At 37.4% G+C, this 18,709-nt stretch overlaps 1 protein-coding gene and 1 long non-coding RNA gene across 2 annotated transcripts; both read right to left on the bottom strand.

Annotated features, from left to right (window-relative positions):
- Nucleotides 1–554: 554 nt before the first annotated feature.
- Nucleotides 555–3,605, bottom strand: LOC141435167 (ejaculatory bulb-specific protein 3-like). The gene is made up of 3 exons (XM_074097769.1): nt 3,572–3,605; nt 1,591–1,778; nt 555–982 (listed from the first exon to the last, which is right to left on the bottom strand). The coding sequence occupies exons 2-3, from the start codon at nt 1,763–1,765 to the stop codon at nt 795–797; spliced, it is 363 nt and encodes a 120-aa protein (XP_073953870.1). The 5' UTR covers nt 1,766–1,778; nt 3,572–3,605; the 3' UTR covers nt 555–794.
- Nucleotides 3,606–9,035: 5,430 nt separating this feature from the next.
- Nucleotides 9,036–17,414, bottom strand: LOC141435169 (uncharacterized). Its single transcript, XR_012452123.1, has 5 exons — nt 17,155–17,414; nt 16,755–16,896; nt 15,907–16,121; nt 13,347–13,413; nt 9,036–12,965 (listed from the first exon to the last, which is right to left on the bottom strand). It is a non-coding gene; the product is annotated as an uncharacterized lncRNA (long non-coding RNA).
- Between the last annotated feature and the right edge of the window lie 1,295 nt (nt 17,415–18,709).

Below are 18,709 nucleotides of genomic sequence, written 5' to 3'. Positions count from 1 at the left end.
TAATCAAGGTCAAAGTCGCGGTGTTACATAACTATTGGTAGTTCGCTATGTAGACGATTTTATCGTTGCGATGATTATGAAGTGTGAATTACAATTAATTACATTATTCTTGCGTTTGAGCGTTTGAGTTTGGCTGTTTGGAGGTTGTATGAATATCCTGAATAGCAGTGTTAAAAACAGTAAGTAATGTAAAGCAAAAAATAAAGATTACTTGCTGATTGTTACTTTTTGTTGACAAAGCTTTTATATTATCATCCAAAATACGTATCCGTAGGTACCAAATTTAAAATCAATGGTCACTAAACGCTGTTGAAATTCAGCATGTGAGATAGAACCTTAGATTAGAAGGGTCATTTAATTTTCGTTTATTTAGATTTTTTATATTACTGACTTAATCACTAATCACCAGTGGGCCTCCCCATCCCCCGAGTCACCAAAAATAAACTGAAATCCCCCCCATAAACTCCCCACCTTCCTCATCAACAAATTTTGCAATAAGCCTTCTTTTATTTTTGGAGAGGAATATTTTTTGAAGAATAATAAAAATAAAATAATTAGAAATTTAGTTTCCAATTTATTACTTTCACAACAGAAATACATGATACATCATACACTAAGCTCCACATAGTTCATAATAATATATGTATAAGTGACTTTCATCCATTGTACAGTGCTTGGTCGTCAATAAAGAGAATCCTTTGTTTCACCATTTCCGATACCTATCTAATTAAACTCTTCGAATTAATGAAACTGTTCCCTATGGTGATATTTAGGAACATAATAATTATTAGCATTTACTTTGTCTCAAGGACGAAGGCAGCAAATTTCTCTTCGTACTCTCCTTTGGGGTCAAACTTCTCCCGGAACTCTTTGAATTCAGCGGGCTTCCTCTCTTGTAGAGCTTTCACAGATTTTCTCAAATTTGATTTCTGTTTATCCGAGCATTTTTCACAAGCTGTTGCAATGACTTCGGGAAGTAACTCTGAAAGCAGAATCATTTATTCAGTCTTGCTGGTACTTAAAGCTAAATAAATAAATAAAACAGGCGAAGTGCAAGACTTAGAGCCTAAGTGTCACACTGGCGATTTATGAGCGAGTTAAAAGCAAAGGGAGCCTGGAACGCTTTCGTCGCGAGCGCGTAACGATATCGCCGCGAGCGCGCAACGATATTGCTGCGAGTTAGATGCGTACTTTATATTGAATCTAAAAAAGACCCCCGTGGCATGGTGCCCAAAAGGCTGGCAGCATTCCCTCGTTAAATGGCGATGGCGATTCGTTGAGAGAGATAGCTGCCAGCCCTTTGGTCTCCAGTAGTGTCGACCAGGCGCTTTTGCACTTCTTTAATTAATTTGTGTGCGCCGGGACCCCAAGGACCCAGGGTCCCGAAACCGATAGCAACGAAGTTGTATGCTGAACCGAGACCCTTTTGATGGATGGATTTTTATTGCGTTTATTTAGCGTATGTTTTACCCACTTTCAAGTTTATTTAACTAGATAATCTGCTTCCCAAAAAATACGTTTAAGCAAAAAAATAACACCCAGAACACTAAGCAAAGCTGGTTCGTCCAGGTACTTTACGTATAAACTTACGCCTGAAGTCTGCCGAGTGTTCCAACGAGCAAGGCCCCTTGTCGAGCATGCAGGCAATATAGGTATCGAACATTTTATCGTCACCGAGGATCTTGTCGACGTCGATAGCATCGTATTTGGCGTCGTAGCAGAGCACGAGCGGCGCGAAGAGTGCGACGACGAGAAGGGCTTGCATTGTGGTGTATAAACTGAGAAGAAAATGCTTTAAATTCTTTATTTTCATTATATGAAACTTTGAATAAATGCGGTAGAAATGAGTGACAGAATTAGAAATAGTGCGATAAGGGAACGCTGTGGTGTAAATGAAGGTATAGTCACACGGATTGAGAAAGGGATGCTTGGATGGTTTGGTCATGTTGAGAGAATGAATGAAAACAGATTGACTAAGCAGATCTATAAGACGAGCGTGAATGGGAACGTTGGGAGAGGAAGGCCTAGACGAACGTACCACGATCAAATCGGGGACGTTCTGAAGAAAAGTCGAGTCAGGAGTACTCTAAACCGACGTGCATGCATGAAAAGATTGATGAATGTAGAGGAAGCGAGAGTTGTATGCCAGAATCGTAGCAAGTGGAAGGATGTAGTCTCTGCCTGCATCGTGATTTTATGTATGTATGTATGTATGTATGAAACTTTGATAAATTAATGAACATGTCAGTTCCAACAGGCCTTAACAACAAAAAAACAATATGTAAATCACGCTATGAAAATGAGCAAAACTCAAGTCAAGGGAAACACGACATATCCTCCAAGCCATAAAGCCATACCACCGGAACCCCTGCCACAGACAGCTACAAACCTGTCTATGAGTAGACAGACTAAAATTACTAAGATAGACTTATCTAAAAATCCGTACTTACAAATACTTAGGAGGAAAAGTTAAATAAATAAAGCTAATGTTTGAGTCTGTGCGTTGTAGACCACACGCAACTTTTACGTGACTCATGACTCTATCATATTGGAAAATCAGAAAACAGAATCAGAAAAAAAATTACAGGGTGTCTCTGACCATGGGGCTTTAAATCCAAGGTTCATTTCTTCTCGCATAACTGAGCTACTTTTATTCTGCAACTTTTTAAAAATATGTTCATTGTATTTTTTTTTTTCATTTCAATTAAATGTAATTTTCAATGTATGTGATGCGATACAATACAAAGTTGACAGTACATTGGCAAATGTTTATCTAAGAGATTTCAAATAAATATCAATAAATAAAAAAAGGCCCCCGACCAAGAGACAGCGATAACACCGCCATGTCCGATACACTGTTTTAACGATTAAACTTTGGGGATCAATAAATTTTCTAAATTATTTGAAAATGTTGCAAAACAAAATAAGCTTAGTTATGCGTGTAGAATCGAACCTTGAATTGATATCCCGGCGGCAGCTCTGAAGTGATGCGCTTAAGTATTTGGCATTTTTTATGTATTTATGTAGTTGTGCAGGTGGTAGGCCCTTGTGCAAGGTCCGCCCGGATTGCTACCACCATCTTGCTCGCTAATCCTGCCGTGAAGCACGAGTGCTTGCACTGTTGTGTTTCGGCGTGGAGAGTTAGACAGCCGGTGAAATTACTGGCACTTGAGGTATCCCATCTTAGACCTCTAGGTTGGCAACGCATCTGCAATACCCCTGGTGCTGCAGGTGTTTATGGGCGGTGGTGATCTCTTACCATCAGGAGACCCACTTGCTCGTTTGCCATCCAGTCGAATAAAATAAAAAAAAGTTAATGGTTTATTGATGTTGATGCTAATGGTTTATTGTACCTACCTGTTTCTACTTTAAATGCAATGCCATTCTACCGCATCTACCATTCATGTTTACCGATTTATACTTTATTACTGTTATGGCACTCCAGGTCTATACCTTATCATGTTTTAAATACAACGTTTAACTATGTGACTGTTTGTTGCCTTAGTAATATAATATAAAATTAAAAATATATGTATATTAGAAATATTAATAAAAACTAAATATATCTTACCCCGTCAAATATGTCAGTAGAAGGCTTGTCGAGACGATGATATGTTTTGATGATTTTTCGGTTCTTAAATACCAAAACACAGCGGAAGTTCATTATTTGGCCAATTTTACAAAAGTGCCGATGGAATTGTTGTTACTAATGATTATAATTACAATGATTTGAAATGTAATATAAACTGCTGAAGCAAATGACGGGACAGACCTTCAGGCATTTGAATAACAATGCCCCCATAATTTATTATGTATTATTTTATCCACCTACCATTTTATTACATTAATAGGGCGAATATTTATAAACTTCGATTTCAGATTTGATATATTAACTAGCTGTTGCCCGCGACTCCGTCCGCGTAGAATTCGTTTATCGCTATCCCGCAGGAACTATACAATTTTCTGGAAAAAACAACTATCCTATGTCCTTCCCCGGGACTCAAACTATCTGTGTACCGAATTTCATCTAAATTAGTTCAGCGATTTAAACGTGAAGAGGTAACAAACAAACACTGTGTATATACAAAACTTAACTTTCGCATTTATATAGTTAATATTTATATTAGTTGGTGGGATATGTAATAATTATATTATGTAGTAAGTAGTAGTACTTTTAGTAAGTAGCATTTAACTAAATTATATGTATTAAGCAAAAAAGCCGTGGTGGCCTAGTGGTTTGACCTATCGCCTCTCAAGCAGAGGGTCGTGGGTTCAAACCCCGGCTCGCACCTCTGAGTTTTTCGAAATTCATGTGCGGAATTACATTTGAAATTTACCACGAGCTTTGCGGTGAAGGAAAACATCGTGAGGAAACCTGCACAAATCTGCGAAGCAATTCAATGGTGTGTGTGAAGTTCCCAATCCGCACTGGGCCCGCGTGGGAACTATGGCCCAAGCCCTCTTGTTCTGAGAGGAGGCCTGTGCCCAGCAGTGGGACGTATATAGGCTGGGATGATGGGATGATATTTATTTAAATGAAATTTAGCTGCCAGTTAGCTTAATAGGTACTCGTTATAAACACGTACCAAAAGTAATAGTATAGTATAATATACTGTTCATAACGAATAATTAATCCTACTAATATTACAATGAAATTTGCTATAATGCTTGTTTTTAATGTAACGTCAAAGAAAACCGTTTCGAGAATTCCCATTTATTTTTGTTTGTTACTCCTTCGCCCTAGAATGGCTGCACAGATTTCAATGAAATTTGGAATCTAGACAGTCACGAAATTTGGCATTGTTGTTTCTATTATAATACAACGTCAATAACGACCACTATGTAATTTTTGGGAATACTCCCAGGAATTTCGTAAAATCCCGGAATTCGAATTCGGCGCAGCCGCGGGAAAACACTAGTAGTTAATAAAACTATACTAAGGGGCTGTTTCACCATCCATTGATTAGTGTTAACTGGCGGTTAGGTGTGATGCCGTCTCTATTTGTTTTGTTCGAATAGACGGAGACGGCATCACATTTAACCGTCGGTTAACGTTAATCAATGGATGGTGAAACAGCCCCTAAGCCAATACTAGCCAAAAGAAAACAAGGACCACTTGAGTTTCATCGGTAAAGTGAAATTAAAAAATACAGCCTCAATCTGTAACCAGGTGCTGTTAATCGATATTAAAACAAATTGTTAGTTTAGAGTTAACTACCAGAGCGTACTTAATTTTTGTTTTTTTTTTCGAGCAACAATGTAATGCGTGAAATAATTTACGAGAGAGAAGCGTTCTGTGACAGCTGTCACGTCAACAAGTGCGACGTTTTGAATAAAAACGAAGTAGTACCATCAGCCAAATATATCGTGTACCACTTTTAAAGTTGATAATCGTTTGCATGTCATAAAACAATAATGCCAATAGACGTGTCTGTCAACTTGAAAGTTCGACTCCTCTTTGGTTCAACTTTAGCGAAATATTCATTTGAGAGGAACTTGTTTAAAAATTTATAGATCACTTATGTGGCTGATGGTACCACGTAGTGATACATTGCATGCTAATTTATTTTATATGGAAAATAATAAAGCTATTTTTTTACTACAACATAATACTTAGTGTGAATATTAGGGCCGTCTCTAACTACCCTTAAAGCTTGAGGTTGTCTCAAAAAAAACACGCAGTATACTTGCGTTTTCATTTGAATACATTTAATTCTACGAAAAGTACTTATTTGTGTTGTGTTATGTTGTACCAATAATAATCAATAAGTTAAAAACCATAATTATGTTAGACGAGGAGTGTTATAATGAATCATATTTATTAGTATTTCCGTTTTACCAATCACACTCACATGGTCTCTATTTTATATTTTAAAACAAGAAAAAATTATAATTATCATGGGACACTTGACACCATGTGTCCAAGTTTCAAAGTACCTAACCAATGTTTGTGATAAAGGTACTTGACAGCGGATAAACATACTTAAATAGATAGAAATATACTTAAATACCTACATAATAAACACCCGAGGCTCGAGAACAAACATTCGTACCTTTCATAAATATCTGCCCTGACGGGATCGAACCCGGAACCTCAAGCTTCGTAATAATTCGTAGTCAGGTTCTCTAACCACTAGGTTATCAGGTCGTCAAAAGACAAAGGACACCGGGTAATTTTTTATCCCGGAAAATTACTTAGCTCCCTCGGGACAGCGATAAACGAATTATTCGGAGGAAGATTCGCGGGCAAAAGCTAGTTACCTAACAGTTTTAATGAGGTCTCCGAAATGTCAAATCTCATAGTTTTTGGGTGAGCAACGCGGGCTTATTTATAATTAGAATAATTTTGTGAATGTTTTGCATTTCCTGAAATTAATTATGGCAATTATGCGTTACGGGGCAATGAATGTCTGTGTTTTGAGACAGTTTTGTCTTTCGGAAACTTTTGTCCTCCCTTTTTTTCCGAACAAAACGGGACTACGCAACACTGTGGTTGCTCGATATTTTTATGGTACGGTTTTAAGGTGTATTAAATATGATTTTAATCTAAACTTTGTTTTCACGCCCGTAATAACAGACTTTAAATGCCCACTTAAAAACCTCACGCAACAGTGACGCCATCTAGAAAGACAAAAAACGATAGCCCTCATTCAGTTACACTTTGCCTCGATCATGCCTGTTGAAAACCTACACGCAATGTCTGCTTCTAACGTTAATTTACAGATTCAGGTCAGGGGTAATTTATTACACTTAGGTATATTTAGCCGAACGTACCAACTGATTCATGTACTTACCTATCAGGGTACCTTCTGATAATCAAAATCATTATGATACCCTTGACAAAAGTATAGGATTTAAACATGAAGTTAGTAGCACAAAAGTTCTAACCTGGCACTAACATGATTCAGTTTGTTCAACTGTACGATCAGCATCAAAAGTAGCTGCATACTTTTGTACTTTGTCGTTTTACAGCAACGTACTTAATACAAATTTGACAAATGTGCTAACAAAGTAAAAAGTGATTCGCTACTTTTGTTGCTGACTGTACGTACGAGTATTAATGAAATAAACAGCGCATAGATTTAATAAGTTCTAGCAGCTTCTTGCTTCTTATGTCTGTTCTCGAAGTTAATTTTTAGGGTTCCGTCCCCAAAGGGTAACAACGGAAACCCTATTACTAAGACATTGCTGTCCGTCCGTCTGTCCATCCGTCACCAGGCTATATCTCATGAACCGTGATAGTTAAAGAGTTGAAATTTTCACAGATTATATATGATTGTGGCCGCTATAACAGAAAATACTAAAAACAGAATAAAATAACTATTTAAGGGTAGCTCCCATACAACAAACGTTTTTTTTTACTGTGTTTTGCTATTGTCTAATGATAATGAATGTTGTTATGTTATAGATGGTGCGGAACCCTTCGTACGCGAGCCCGACTTTTTGTACTCACATAAAAAGCTAATATACCGACATATTTTAATATGTGTTTAGGTTTTATGACCTTGGACTTTAGCTTCTATATAGCCATTACATTAAACCTAACCTACGAGATATTATCAACAAAATGATTTTGCGCAATTTAAAATAATATGTATCATCCATCTGTAACATTCATATTTATAAATAATGTTTGTGTTTTCATGTCATAATATTTAACTAGTGTAAGTCTGCACCATCGTTAGTATCTAGGTAAAAATATAATAAAACATATTTTATTCTGGCTTCTGCGTAGACGATGTGAGATGGGCAAAAGCAGGACCTAATACTACTAAGTGCAAAATTCTAACTTCGTATCAAAGAGTATAAGTACCTATGTAGGAAAAGAGTGGCAACTCTATGGCCAAATTTGCATGTATGGTAACAAGCGCTAACTGGTGGCGTAATGAAAGAACTAATTCTGACATAACACACACATGCACATGCACGCACACAACAAGCTTGACGTCCATAAAGCCCAGTTTAGACCTGTAAGAAAAATTGCGCAAGTTGCATTACATCGCGAGGCCGGAAAGCAAACAAGTTTATGGTGGTCACTTCACTTGGTCAGCCGAGTGGAGCATTGTAATACAACTTGCACGATTTTTCTTGCAGATCTAAGCTGAACTTAATATTTTTTTATTTCCTTTTCTTCATTTCTTTGGTGTAAATAAATTTTTGTTAGTTTTGTACCTATTGGTTTTGGAACTTAATCTTTTTGTGTACGGAGGGCAGCGTTGCTACTGTTGTAAAGCAGTTTCAACTTTTGCGGGTGACATCGATTTACATATTTTGTGTTGTGCCTACCAATTTGTTACTGTTCCCAATAAAGAGTTAGGTAGGCAGGCCGCACTACGGTTAAACTGCCGCGGTGACTTTGTGAATCAAGTAAACTTAAAGCAGCCAGTGCGGCCGCTTGCATTAGTTTACTTGATTCACAAAGTCACGCGGTTAAAAATCGCGGCGGCTTAGCCGTAGTGCGGCCTAGCCACAAGATAAATTATTTGAACATGAAACTACCGTGACTCACTCATATTAAATGATATTGTAACGGATAACTCACGTCTTAAACCGAGTTTAGCTCGACATGTTTCGGGCTATTTCGTAGCCCTTCTTCTCAGGAGCACGCGACTCGGCGGCTGCCGCAACACGTACACCCGCACCCGGGGAAATAGCCCGAAACATGTCGAGCTGAACTCGGTTTAAGACGTGAGTTATACGTTACAATATCATTTAATATGAGATAAATTATTATTATTATAAACATGTATCCAGCCATAGTAGACGGTCTGCTTTATTGCGATTCGACATAGAATGTTTTTATGATAAAGACACCAAGCACACTTAATCATGATAATATTATATATCTATCACAGGATCACGAGAAAGTTACAGTAATGAATTAAACGTGGATATTTCACATGAGTATTTTTTACTGTTTAAATTGATTTTAGTTTGTAATTAAAGACAAAAATGCTTTTAAGGCATTGCTCGAACAACGAGTAGGTTAGGTACCTAAGGTTAGTGGCAATATCATAAATTAAAAAAAGACAATATAACACCACAATTTTCATTTTCGTTTATTGTATAGATAGATCTAATTATAATACAATAATTTGTCAATCTGTCAATTGTTCAAAGGTTAACTGGAAGATATCCTCTAAGGAACGAGTTTTTTTCGTACATTTTAGTATCCTAGTGTGTTTTATGTACGTACAATAAAGAGTTTTACAATACAATTTGTGGTTCCTAGTTTTTTTAAGTGATCTCATCGATTTGCCTGCATTCACAATGGCATTGTATCTATACAATCACTTTATCTGTTTTTATTCTCATAATAATAATAATAGATTTATTTTCCGATCAACTTGGATAAAATTGTTAGTATTAGATTACATTTCATAGACTTATAGCTAAGGTTAGTTAACGAGTTTACAAATTCAAATTAAATTCAAACAAATGGTACCTAAACTTAGGCATTAGATAGCGCCTCAACCCCCAACCAATTTCATTAGTGTATTTTGTAGTCTATTTTTCAAAGGAAATAGGAAGTAGAGTCGTTATTCTATATTATTATTAACCTTCCAAGACATACAGTTATAATCTGCTTCTACTACGAACTCGTTACTACTCTTTATGGCTCTCACATTGCATGAATAACAAATCAACAAAAACTTGTATCAATGTCTTAATTCCGTCCTTAACGTTTTTAAAATGGCATTAACAATTATAAAATGCACAGCCAGGATCTGTCCTGCATTTCACAAAAATAAGCTTTTAAGTCATACGACGGATAGCAAAAACAAGTTTTTATGTATTTTTGTTAATTACATAAAAGCTTATTTTTACACATTGCACTACATCCTTTCCAAACTTTTGCAAACAGCCCACCCGCAAAAACACATGATCGTTTAGCTGACTCTTAAAGGCTTTTAGTATGTGTTTTACATTAATTCAAGGGGCAGACCAATATTCTCTGAGATTCCACAGAAGCAGCATTTTTTTCCTTAATTTTTAATCAAAAAAGATAAGAGACTGCAAACAATTATTTTCATGCACATGTTGCTATCTCTGTGTGACCATTTTCATTATATTTTAGTTATAGATGAGGGCTCGCCCGCCCTTCGCACTCCTTAGTTGTAAAATCTTAAATAATAAAGATTATTAACTAAGTAATTAGAAAATGTTGTAATGTTATCCTTATTAATAATAAACCAGTTAATTTTTTTTAAAGTGAGAGGTCTACTGGCCTGGAAGACCCTTAAATTTTTCATAGAGCAACTAGCCTTACTTAGCCTTTACCATATTTTTTCTTCAAGTAATTTTCAGAGCATTTTGGTGCGGGCCACAAGAAAGGTGGGGAGCAAGAAGAAGCTGGCTATCCACCTTATTTAAAAAAAAACGGCCAAGTGCGAGTTGGACTCGGGCACATAGGTAATAGTACATATTTGTAGGTATTTATGAATATCCAGTGTTAGCAGAGCCCCGCTCCTAAGCAAAATGTACGCAATGTGGGGTCACTTTTAGATGGTTTATTGACATAGACACAGACATAAAAAAATAAGATTTTTTTAGAGTTTTTCTTATTGCTATAAGAGATACCTTCATACAAAATTTCCAGTTTCTAGGACACCCGGAAGTACCCTATAAGTTTCTTGATTAAGGCAATTAATATGGAAACACCTTTTTTAATGACTATTTCTTTTGATTTCGTTGACTAGAAGTTCGATTTTTCACAGCTTCAAGAGACTCAAGACCTTAGTGTATGGTTTTAATTTCAACTCTATACCTCTACGCATTCCCCAGATACCTCTATAGCTACCCCTATGGATTTAACAGACAGACGGACGGACGGACAACAAAGTTCTCAATGTGATCCTAAAAGTTTCGTTTTTTTCCTTTTGAGGTAGGTACAGGACCCTAAAAATCTGTACCTACATTTGTAGCTGGCTACTAAGGCAAGTTTGGTATCGTCGTATAAATTGAGGATGTCGAATTTATTTCCAGTATCTATTTTAATAATAATTTCTCGAATAAGTCTTAAAAAAGATAATAGTTGGTAATAATTTTCTTGCTTGGAGAGCTTGAACAAAAAATAATCTATAATAGTGTCTTATTTATGCAGTTCTAAAACTTACGTGCGCTATATGCCCTGGTGAAGACACAAGGATTGAATCAAATTGGCAGTGTGCCACACGAGACCCATTATTCAAGACTATCTTTTTGAATAATTTATTGAATCAGGCGTTACTTTGCGGAGGTCCATATCAATGAACTAAAATAATTTCCTTGCTCACCCGCGACCTTACAATAGCTAAGCTTATGCAAAATATGCGTGTTCATGCAGTTCCTCCACCTCCACACTGTAAGAACACACACAAATCACACAAACCCATCTATCACCACCACCACACTACACTGACGCGTTTCGAACTCAAACAGAGCTCATCTTCAGAGTGACACAACCGTACACCATGCTACCAGTTGTTAGACTATCTTTTTGTATTTTTTTGAATGTAGAATTTTTTGGACTATTAGGTACCGACGAGGCTTGAATCATGAACTGTTTTAAATTTTGTCAATTTAAGGGTAAGTTTGGGTCTCTAGTAAGCTTGGGTTGAATGCGTCGCAAAGAAAGTTTAACTTGAGTAAAAAAATCGGAATATTCCGTATTTTTGATTACATAAGACCGTCTAAAGAAATCAAAATTTACGGTGAGCTATTTGGTGGTCGTAAAGGGCAGTTGAATAAGTTTTTGGGAAAAATTTCTTTTCGAATACTAGTATTTTTGTTGACTGTACTGGCATTGTCATGCAAACTACATTTCCGTATCAAATTTCAAGTCGCTGCCATTAACTGTTGACTGTGCTGTTGAGGAGTTCCGTCTTGCGGAGACGATCTTGCCGGACTATCAGGATGTCAATGTTAGATTCTTGTGTTTTCACCAAGTTTATATAGGTACTAGCTTTTGCCCGAGGCTTCGCCTGCGTGGAATTCGGTTATCGCGCGCTATTCCCTCGGGAACTGTGCATTTTTCCGGAGTTAAAAGTAGCCTGTGTCTATGTCTAAATCACAGCTTTTACGCCGTATGCCTTAGGTTTTTTTTCCGAAGCAATAAAGGGAGTGTAAAAATATGTGTCTGCCACTGCGGTGTTTTTTAACATACTCTATGCTTACTGCCTGGATGATTAAACAATGTTTTTTTTGTTCTTTATATTCTAAATTTTGAAAATAAATGTGTTTAGGGACTAAAACAACTAAGTACTACTGTGTAAGATGCCATAGACAGAGAGTGCCTGTACGCCCTTTAAACCTCAAGGTATCGAAAGGATCGTGAGTAAATTTAATACCCCAGCTGGTTTTCCCTTGAAATGTCGACTAACTTTTAATCAAATATCAGTTAAAAAAGTCAATGTTTCCTATTTTTTCATTTAATCGAATATTCATTACCTCGAATGACTACAACGAGTATTTTAAGCCAATAATAATCCTTATACTGTTTAAGGTCTTAATAGGAGCGTGCTAGTATGCTCTCTGCTATATTCTTAAAAATAAAAATCCTTAAAAAAAATACATCCTTAAGAGGTAAAACGTGGTTAGCGAAACTTGCAGTCTTCTCATTGTTAGTATAATTTTTGAACCCAAGATCGTCTGTGTCATAAACATAAAAATGTACACATGTAGTGAAATTGACATTTCGTCAAAGATAGGCGATTTGACGATTGCATCTGGGTACAAATATGTAGTTTCAAAAAATTCTGATATGTACTGCGCCAATTTTTCGAAGTAACTCCGTTCATTTATCTTATCTTGCCATAAGACATAGTTTAATTTTTCACTTTCAAGAGCTGTCTTCTTATCTGGGGGTACGGTAGTACCCCCGCCAAGTCCAGCAAAAAAGCGGGACGGCCATACCATTTCATTTTCATTAAGCTTCAATTTCTTCGCACTTGTTTTTTTTTTCAGTAGATAGTCGATAGTTTTATCTGTAACGTTTTAAATAATATAAGTAATTTTTACAGTATAGGTATAGTAAGAGTAATCAAAAGTAACTGGCAACGTTTTGTTCCAAAAGATGCAGTTCTTATAGGACATTGATGAACAGATTCAACGCGAACGAAGTCGCGGCCAGAGGCTAGTGTAACTATAATAGGATTCACTGTAATTCACATAATAGGTACTGTGACACGACTTAGAACGTGCCTCAAAATTTGACAGACGTTGGACAGAGAGAAATAAATAAATGAAGCTAGGGTTTACAACATGGATTTGGCGCCCAGGGCCCTGAACCCTGGTTTGCCCAAGATCTGGCCCTGAAATTTACAGTAAGCCTAGAAGAAGAAGTAAGAATATTTATAATACTTTACCTGCATCATAATTTTCATGTCGATGTTAGAGTATGGTTCTGTTTATCCAATGTCAAACAGGTCTTTGCTGTAGAAAAAATACAATAATAAGTATATTATTCAATATTATTCTATACTAGCTGTTGCCCGCGGCTTCGCCCCAGTGTATATTTCTAAGTTTTCTTCCATAAAAACCTTCTCCTGACAATAACGAACACAACAAAATAAGAATAAGCGAAATCGGTCCAGCCGTTCCCGAGTTTTGTGCTTAGCAACATAATTTACGATTCATTTTTATTTATATAGATTATTCATCTAAACAGCGACCAGGAATATAAAAATCTATTTAAGGGCGTACCCCTTCAATTAGGCTTAATACCAAATCGGTCTGCGCTCGGCACGTGCTGTGAATACTGACATGTCGGACTGGATCAGGAATCAGCATAAACCAATCTTCGCGCTTAAAAGCATTTTCGATCCCACTTCTGGCATCGACCAGAATGGAGGTGAAGATATGGCTAAAGCTGAAGGTTAGCATAGGTATGCCTAATAAGCACTAAGAGCAACATAATTAACTATGAACTATGCAATTTGACGTAACAAAACTTTTTTTTTATAAGAGAGGAAATGGGTATCAAACTATCTCCTTTCATACCAAATTTCATCTCAATTGGTTGAGTGGTGTAAGCGTGGAAAAGTAATATAATAGTATATACTTTCGCATTTATAACATTACTAGCTTTTACCCGCGGCTTCGCACGCGTAAACTATTCGGTCTGGTAGTTGCAATTGAAATTTTCGGGATTTTACAAAATTCCCCTGGAAATTTCCATAATTTATATCGTGGTCTTCATTGAGGTTGTGTTGTGAATAACTGTACAAAATTCAAGACTCTAAACCCAGTAATGAAATTACAATTGTTTTCCCAATTCAAATTCAAAATTCAAATTCAAATCATTCATTTATCATTTCTGGCCCAGTGGTTGTTATTTCGAGATTTTATCCCTTAGTATCCCGTGGGAATATCGGGTCAAAAAGTCGCTTATGAGTTATTTCAGACATTCAGCTACCTACATACCAAATTTCATGACTCTAAGCCTAGCGGTTATTATTTCAAGATTTTATCCCTATTCCATGGGAATATCGAGATAAAAACTAGCCTATGTGTTATTCCAGAAGTCTATCTACCTACATACTAAATTTCAAGGCTCTAAGCCCAGCGGTTGTTATTTCAAGATTTTATCCCTAGATATCCCGTGGGAATATCGGGTCAAAAAGTCACGTATGTGTTATTCCTGACGTCCAACTACCTACATACCAAATTTCATGACTCTAAGCCCAGCGGTTGTTATTTCAAGATTTTATCCTTATCCCGAGGGAATATCGGGATAAAAAGTATCCTATGTTTTAATCCAGGCTATAGACTAACTTTTCGCCAAATTCCATCCAAATCCGTCCCGTCCGACCGTCCATTGCTATCCCGTGGGAACTATGTAATTTTCTAGGATAAAAACAATCCTATGTTCTTCCCCGTGACTCAAACTATCTATATGCCGAATTTCATCTAAATCGGTTCAGCGGTTTAGACGTGATGAGGTCATCGATGGATGAGGTACATCACCATCATCATATCAGCCGTAGGAGACTGTCGGACATTCTTTCGGACGTTTGTTTGGAAGTGGCTTGCATCCACCGTGAACCCGCGACTTTAACCACCACCATCACCATGGTCATTTGTCCATCTCGTCTCGTCTTTGGTAGACGTTCTACGCTGTGCTTGCCGATCCGCAATTTCCATTCGAGAACTTTTCGGCCTTAGGGTAAAAGTATCAAAATATTTTAGATGTTTAGCTATCTACATACCAAATTTCATCCAAATCCGTTTAGTTACTACAGCGTGAAGGAAGAAGTAAGTAATAAAATTTCCCGTGGCAATTCCCGAAAATTACAATGGGATAAAGCCGTGGTGGCCTAGTGGTTTGACCTATCGCCTCTCAAGCAAAGGGTCGTGGATTCAATTCCCCGGCCGTGCGGAATTACATTTGAAATTTACCACGAGCTTTGCGGTGAAGGAAAACATCGTGAGGAAACCTGCACAAACCTGCGAAGCAATTCAATGGTGCGTGTGAAGTTCCCAATCCGCACTGGGCCCTTGTGGGAACTATCGCCCAAGCCCTCTTGTTCTGAGAGGCCTGTGCCCAGCAGTGGGACGTATATAGGCTGGGATGATGATGACTAATAATTCTCAAGCAATCTTAGCTGTAAAAAGTAGCCTATGTGTTATTCCAGGTCTCCAGCTATGTATCTACATACATATCAAATTTCATCCAAATCTGTCCAGCCGTTTAAGCGTGAAGGAGTAACAAACACACACACATATGCAAACTTTCGCATTTATAATATCAGTCCTGGATTTGTCAATAGGCCGTATATAGGCCGCGGCAGCGGCCTAGGGGCGGCAGATTTCAATGAGAAAATTGTTTTAGAAAGTTACATAGGGCGGCGGATATAAAGTGGCCTACACTCCTAAAAAACATAAATCCGCCACTGTAATATTAGTAGAAAGTTAAAAGTTGCTTACATTTTATATTAACAGGTGGTACTGTTCCACGCGGACGAAGTCGCGGGCAAAAGCTAGTTGCTGTATAAATTAGGAGACTGCCTGTTGTTATTCTTTCCTTTGTTATTGAAATTTTTCATATGATCACTTTCTTATAGCTCGTCGTAACAGTGACGTAACAGCAATCAGGTCTTCTCTCCGATGTGGGAACCGTGAAGTGGCACACATTGTTTGCACTGCAATTACGTACAATAATATTTATATGTCAATGCATAATATAAAAAAAAACTAAAAGTATCTGTGTCTAATGTTAGTATAAAATAAGCACAATTTTTATTGTTCTTTCGACCTAAAGTAATATGTCAATGTGAAAGCACCGGTATATAGATACCAAAGAATTTACAATACGATAATAGGTGTAGGTCAGCCACAAGCGGTTATGATGCACAAGGCGGCTTTCAGATGCTATTTTCACATTTCATTAAGCTTAATGATATTACTTAGTTCAATAAAATCATGGTTATCTAGTGGTTTGACCTACGGCCTCTCAAGCATAGGATCATGGGTTGAAACATGTACTTAATTTCGCACGTAAAATTCACATGCGAAATTACATATAACCAAACCACAAGCTTTACGATGATGGAAAACATTGTTAGGAAACTGCACACACCTGCAAAACAATTCAGTGGTGTGTGTATGGCCCAAGCTCTCTCGTTCTAAGAGGAGACCTGTGCCGAGCAGTGAAATGTGTACTTATAGGCTGGGATGATGATCACTAAGGGAATCAAAACTTGCCTTCAATTTGAACTCTCTTCTAACTGAATTTAAATCCTAAATAACTCCATAATTAATATTATTTCACCAACCTGGCCAGAAACTATCTTCCAGTGACACCAGTCAGTGGAATGAGCACAATATGAGACAAGCGCGCCCTTTAGCGTCGTCTCTATGCACAGACACTGAAGTTGTCCCGCGCATGTTCCACAGGATGGGAATCAGTCTTTCAGTCTGCAATGGAAGAAAAAATGTGACAAAAGCTAGATGCAAAGGGCTAGTTCTCAGAATATAACCATAAGCGGCTGGAATGCACAAGAAAATTATTTGATTTAGAAAATGCTTAATTGCATATATATGCAATTAAGCATCCACATGCATTAAGGATAAGTAATCCACTCCCAGCCACATGTAACGAATCGTTCGTGTACTGAAATTAACCACATGTAGGTGTATAAGAAATGATGCCTCAACGACTATACATATTCTAACCAAAGCAAGCTCTACGTAACCAACTTTAGTTACAGTTCTCTTGCTCGGCTCTTCTCTTCTTGAATACGAAATGTTTCAATGGTATTTTAATTTCTTACGCTTGAGTACAAACAAACTTTGTTCAATTTTTACAACACAACAGGGAGGGGGGCTACTACGAAAGTCGAAAATCGAAGTACGTATTCTGATCCCTCTTACTATTAGCGATTTTGTATTGAAATTAATTAATACTATTTGCTTGTGATTTGTTGTGTAAAAACATTTACTATACCATTGTATCGCTAAATGTTATTAGCTTTCGTTTCTGTATCGAATCCTGTTGTTTTTAACTTCAATAATATGTTAGTACATGGGCGACCGAGCTTTGCTCGGGCTAAAACTCGATAACAAGCGTTTTCCCAGAGATAAGACCAAGCTAGATTTTTCCGAGATCCACGAAATATATTTATATACCTATATAAGAATTAGATTCAAAAATATCCAAATACCTTTTATTAACCCAAAATACGATCAAAATCCCTGGGCTGGCTGACAACCCATATTTTTTTTATTACTTACCACAACAAAGAAGTAGAAGAAGTCCAAAATGGTTGCCTGAAGCTACCTTCCTAACTACCTTATAATATTATATTTATTATCTAGTCTTCTATCATACAAAATTCTCGTGTGGGTCCACAGTGTTTGTAAACAAACAAACTCCTCTGAAACGGCTTGAACGATTTTTATGATTTTTTTCGTGTATATTCGGTAGGTCTGAGAATAGGACGTAAACTATTTTTCATACTTCTACGCGGACGGAGTCGCGGGCAACAGCTAATATTTGTATGATATACCTTACCGTCCGTTCTAACTTTCCCGACCTGATGTGAAAAAAAAAAAATAATATAATAATTCATTTATTTACTTGAAAAGAACCTTTTTTTTTATCAAATGCATGGCATGATAATCGAAAGCCAATATATACCGATTTGCTTTTCCCGACCCGTTAAGTGTTAGGTACAGTTGCGGCCACAAACATGCGCAAGCCGAGCATGCCGCGGCAGCTGCCAGCGCAGCGCCAGGATCAAATTAGGTACTTTCTAAATGCTAAACTATAGGTTGAACAAACTTAGGAATACTAACCTCCATCCAACCAGAGTACACGAAAACCAAGGCCGGTATTGACATGCCGGTAATTATCTAGTGGGTATTTATCGGGTCGGGAGTGATCTTCGCGGGACTATGCATGCCGAGGGGCTAGCAGGGCTACTACGAAACTCGAAACTCGAAGTTCGTATCGTACCGTCCCTCTCGCTCTCGTACAAAATAGTGTAAGTGTCAGAGGGACCGCACGACACGAACTTCGAGTTTCGAGTTTCGGAGTAGCCCTGCAGGGCTACTACAAAATTCGAAAATCGAAGTTCGTGTCGTACCGTCCCTTTCACTCTCGTATTAAATAATATTAATTAGCGTCAGCGGGACGGCAAGATACGAAGTTCGAATTTTGCACTTCGTAGTGTAGGGCCTGCAATGCATAGTGATTGATGTGTCGGGTCGACTCGACTCGCTTTATGAA

Source organism: Choristoneura fumiferana, chromosome 14, assembly GCF_025370935.1.
Source record: "Choristoneura fumiferana chromosome 14, NRCan_CFum_1, whole genome shotgun sequence".
In the NCBI taxonomy this organism is placed as follows: domain Eukaryota; kingdom Metazoa; phylum Arthropoda; class Insecta; order Lepidoptera; family Tortricidae; genus Choristoneura; species Choristoneura fumiferana.
The sequence above is the reverse complement of the archived record's forward strand: the minus strand, read 5'-3'. Positions and strand labels throughout refer to the sequence as shown.